The 5370-nt window shown below is 36.9% G+C and overlaps 1 protein-coding gene across 1 annotated transcript; it reads right to left on the minus strand.

The window, feature by feature from the left end:
- Positions 1–569: 569 nt before the first annotated feature.
- Positions 570–5015, minus strand: LOC104069506 (tetratricopeptide repeat protein 38-like; the record flags this gene model as incomplete). The annotated part of the gene is made up of 4 exons (XM_009583118.1): positions 570–663; positions 1489–1562; positions 1854–2013; positions 4850–5015. Coding segments are annotated over 4 exons (494 nt in total), but the record flags the coding sequence as incomplete, so codon positions are not given.
- Positions 5016–5370: the final 355 nt, after the last annotated feature.

The raw sequence follows: 5370 nt of genomic DNA on the forward strand, positions 1-5370 counted from the left end.
AGAGATCCTGAATGCAGACAAATCTGTAACGCCAGAGTCTGTAACTCCTGCCTGAATGGACTGGAAGCTTGATACGGAATTCAGTTTATGCCCATATTGGCTCTGGCCCCATATTTTCCTATTAGCTATGTTTAAAAGGTCCATTTGAATTTCCTACAAAGTTTACTGATTATTTAACATATTAATGAAGTAACAAATTCAGCCAATGAATGACTGAAATCCAGGCACTGTTACTGTACTGTATATAATCAGGGTCAGAGGGAACTTTCAGGAAAATATACCAGAAAAGCAGTGTCCTGGGATCCTTCAGAAAGCTGTGCATTATCAGCAGGTTATCTTCTTCTTTCCTTGTGGAATCATCTAAGATACAACCTCCTGAAATGCAACAACTGTTTGTTTGTTTTTTTTTTTTTTTTTAAGAAAATCGTCATCAGATCTCTGACCCATAGGGTACTCTCACCTACCGTGAATCTCTAGCATGGTTTACAGCATAGCACCCCTCCACTCCCTGCACGCAGACTTTGATTGGTAAGCTTATTGCTATTTCAGCTGAAGCACAGGGGAAAGATTTATGCCATTGAATGAACAGCTGCTGCTTTCCTAATAAGTCGCTCCGTCATTGGTGAATTTGGTCTCATCACATCACGTTCTCTCAGGAGGCACCTGAGGAAGGAGAAGAGGTAGGAGGGAAACAGGAAGGTCATGACTAGCACATCAGTTTTCCTGTAAGATCACCAGCAGTACCCTTGTAAGAGGAGGAAAACAGTATGTAAAGACCTGCTCTTGAGGTGCAGATTTCCCCTGCTGGAAATATTTGGCCTTGGCAGTAAGTTTAGGCAGAACAGCGCTGTTTTCAGCACTGACAGAAACTGAAAATGAGAACCCAGAGATCACAGTGTACAGAAGAATAATTTTGATATTGTATCTAATTTTTATGCTTCAAAGATACCTCAGGAGAGGAACAGGCAAGGCTTCATATTGTCCCAAGGATCCACTCTCTTAAGTGCACAGGCAGACCCAGTCAATATATTTCAACAGAACTCAATATGGGTGAATAAGCAACATCTACGATTTCTACCAAACAAAGCTCTTGTAATTTGTACTAAGGCAAGCTCACATATCAGACTCTGCAAATCTTATTTCCCAATAAAGCAGATGTCATCACTAGGACAGATTTGATTTTCAGCAGTTCAGAGAAGTTTAGCAGTCCATTAAGTACACTGATCAACAAGGAGGAGGCCACATTTTAAGACAACTGTTTGAAAATCAACTGCCCTTGAACAAATACAGATCATTCATCCAGACCGCGAGAGTGTACTTTTGGAATTGGAAGCTATTGTACTTTTTATCCTAGTTAAATGTTGCTACATTTAACACAAATGCTTGCACATAATTTTAGCCTTAATTTACTGGTTTGAGTATACTCGCTACTTCTTACTTTTAGTAACAGTACTACTTCCACAAATATTTATCAGGAAAAATACTCACCGTGCAAGGTTTTGTTTGGCTTGTGATTTAGAATTTAAAGCAGCATGAATCAATAACTGGCTGAAAACATCTCTCTGAAAAAAGAAGTCAGCAAAAATGCAAAGTAATAAGTAACTTATAAAGTATTGCTGGTTACAATGTCTTATTTACCAAATTATTAAAACCACTGAGGAAGGAAACATATTGACAAGAAAAATTAAATAGCTAACACTGCTGATAAGTGTTTGCAAACAGGATTCAGCCACAAGCACAGCTTAGCTTTTCACTTTCTAAGAATGAAATGTTGTTAATAATGTAAGTGCCTAATGGAGGCTACTGAAAGAGGATTAAGTCACATCAAAAAGTCTTTTATTGATCTCCTTTACCTGAGCATTACTGCCTCCTAGTTGGATTAGTTGATAACGGATTGGGTACAGCAGGTCTACAGCTTTGTCGCAATTTCCATTTTCAAACTCCACAAAAGCCTGGCACAGTGGCAACCCCAAACTAGGAGCCAGGGAAAGCTCATGGTCTTCACAAGGTGCTCTGTAGAACGAGAAAGTGGTTAACTCCCATAAGTCAAATTATAAATACGCATATTTCAGTGCCAGTCTGTCACTGCAGACAGATTTTTTTCTTTATTGTATAAAGCCTGATGTTTCAGGTATTTTATTTAGATAATATCTTTTGGTGTGGTTATGTTACTTTCACCTTTTTGTTACTCATTAAACAATCAGTTTTCATTCTCCTGAATATATCCGCAAAAGGCAGAAGCCCAACTCCTCCTGCCTTTGCAATAACCAGTTTTGGCTAGAAAAGTGAGAAAATTGCACGGTTTCTCTTCTGATGATCTCACCAGAACTTCCTACTGCTAGTTCTTTGACTGTCCTCAACCCTGCCAAAAGTGGCATCAGTCCCTTGCAAACAGCTCCAAGCAACAATCTTGCAGAACAGCTCGCCACACAGAGCACAGTGCCTTGCCGTCTTTGTAATATAAACTGTATTCCAAATGACAGCTCTCAAAGTCTGCTCTTTTATTCTAACTACAACAGACTGCTTTTAGGCCCACAAACAGCAATGGATTTTAGATAGCTCTTAAGGTTTGGGTTTTTTTCTTCTCTTTTTTAGTGCTTGTATCCTAACCCATCTAAGAGTGGAAGAGGCATATACCATGAAAATATGTGTGCAAAAGAACGTATACATTCTAGCAGGCATCCTTGCCAATATTAAAAAACAAAACAAAACAAAAAACAACAACAAACAAGTAACCAAACTGTAGCTCTTTGGTCTACAGGCAATACCTGCACACAACAATGTGGAATTGTGGTTTTTCCACTGCTACAGAAGAAGCTGACAGTGATCAGGCCTTGGAGGTAGTGCCATTTCAGTGCCAAAAGGTTGGCTGGCAATATGAAGAGAGGAGGGCTTTCTATCCCAAGCAATATCAATTATTCCTGAGAATACAGTGCACGGTTCAATGCTATAAATTCCATCCACTGTTTAGAACAGATTTTTCTGTAAATTTTCCAATTAAATCTTTAACATTGAGGAAACTTAGTCACTGGCTTGTTTTGAGTGCTTGCAATGACAGCTGAGAGTCACACTGCCACGCTAGTACCTTAAATTTACCAAACACAGAGCATACTCTGTGCTCGCCTTCTTGAGTCAGTATTACAAGTTACCCATTTCTTCCACAAGGTCAATGTTGATTTTTCAGTATGCAGTGTTGCCCTATGTGTTTATCATTCCTTAAAGAAAATATGGCATCCTGAAAAGTTAGAAGCGCACCACAGATGTGCATTTTAACTAAGTAGTTTGAGATAGTTAATGATGAAAATGACGAAACAATTCTTTGTTTAGACATTTGTTCCAGCTCTCTGAGAAAATGCACAGAGATGGAAGACTGATTTTTTTTTTTCCTTTCTCTTGCAACTGATCTGAAGTATTGATTCATGAAGAACAACATACCCCCTGCATTAACTAACATTTCCATCCACGAAAATAAGCATGTGATACCAACCACCAGAGAGCGCCATGGAATACTTTACAAAAAAAATTCTTGTCAACTTTAAATTGCAAAGGCTAGGCAAAAATATTAATGAAAAGCCAAGAATGACTGTTGTTTGTGCCAAAGTTTTATGACTGCTTTTTTAACACATACAAAACGCATCTTAGGTATCATTTAGCATCAATGATACACATAAATGAGACACATAAATTGATCCATTAATCCAAGCATTAATATAATCCCTTCATCTCACAGTCTGTTTTCTCAAATAATAAAATTAAGCTTTATAATACTTTAAACTACAGCTAAAAATGTACAGCTGTATTACTCCAAAAGGCTGAACACATAGGCAAAAGGAAGCACTGGGTGAAAGGATAAGTAGCATATGTTCATTAAAGCTTCCCTGAAGTGATGTGCATGTGCAGTTTTATATACTTTATATATACTTACATATACTTATATAAAAAAATTCTGCCATTTCATACTTTAGTCAAATCAGACATGCTTAGGCTTGATTTGACAGTTATTTGTTTTCGTAAGTATTCTTAAAAATTACATTTATTTTTTATTATTTTTGATTGATGGGTATTATAGTCAGGAACAAATAGTGACAATTTCAGGTTCTCCTTCCTTCTTTTTTAAGGCAAGGGAAGCAACAGCTGCTGAAGCAGAGGAAAAACAGGGTGTGGGGGGGGAAGAAATTGCATTTAAAGCATCTATATATCAACCTCTTTAAAAAATCAAAGCAATTTACAGTTATTTAATACATAAGGGAACACAAAAAAACCATTGTTTAGATGAAATGCTTAAATATTCAAATTTTTCAAATAATTTAATTTGAAAACAAAACATTCTCTATTATTACTTTAGCAGTACTTGAAATTCAATTTCCTGCAGAGGTACTTCACAACACATGAAACAGTAGCTATTAGAATATCACTACAACTAATGCTCTATTATTAAAGAACCTTTTAAACCAGAGCAAAAAAGAACCACCATAGATAGCTGACATATCTTGTAGAATGCCCTTACTAATATACAGGTGAAATACTTGATTCATTGTATGTAACATAGCTTAGTGTGAACCCATTGAAAAGAAATATACAGCAACTGCTCGATTAGTGTCCATGACCTCAAACATAAGAGATTTCTGCTTAACAAGATTAGAAACTCCTCTAGATGTTAACTCAAAAAATAAATAATTATAGGGATCTCCTAACTGGAGACTGGCCTACTTAAACAAGATGTGTCCCAGTGACATGCTAAAGCAGAGAAGAGCGTGTTGTAGTGCTTCAGCAAGCCAGAGACATTATCACCCTGAAGTTCAGAGGACAAAATATTTATTGAATACAATACTTTAATTCACTTGCTTACTTGGCAAGTTCCTGAAGAGTTGTTAAAAGCTCATCAGTAGTTTTGTGGTCTTTGGCTCCAAGTGAGGACATCAAGATGTGTACATCATTGAACAGAAGAACGTGATCTTTGGTGTGCTTCTTTGTAAGCTTGAGAACATTGTTGAACCTGTCTCCAAGCTTTACACCTAAGAGTAAAAAAGTATTTTTCTCAAGAAAAATACCACATGCAAAACCATGACTTTGCAATATTCATATACTTTGCATAAACAACATTCCTACTAAACTCAAGAAAACATTCCCTGATGTGGCAAAATTTATACAGTAATGCTCAACTGCAGCCTGCTGTATTTGGGCAAAGAGTTTATGGACTGTCAGTAATTTATCACCAATATTCTAGATTGCATTATGTGAGATTCTGGCTTTATTATGAGATTGCTCATGTATTCTTGGAGATGATGTTTGTAATGAACCGTCTGTAGCAATCGTTCATTCTGACGTTCATAATGAATCATCTGGTGAACGGAGTTAAATCCAGTTGGT

This window comes from Fulmarus glacialis, unplaced genomic scaffold (genome assembly GCF_000690835.1).
Source record: "Fulmarus glacialis isolate BGI_N327 unplaced genomic scaffold, ASM69083v1 scaffold1508, whole genome shotgun sequence".
Taxonomy (NCBI): domain Eukaryota; kingdom Metazoa; phylum Chordata; class Aves; order Procellariiformes; family Procellariidae; genus Fulmarus; species Fulmarus glacialis.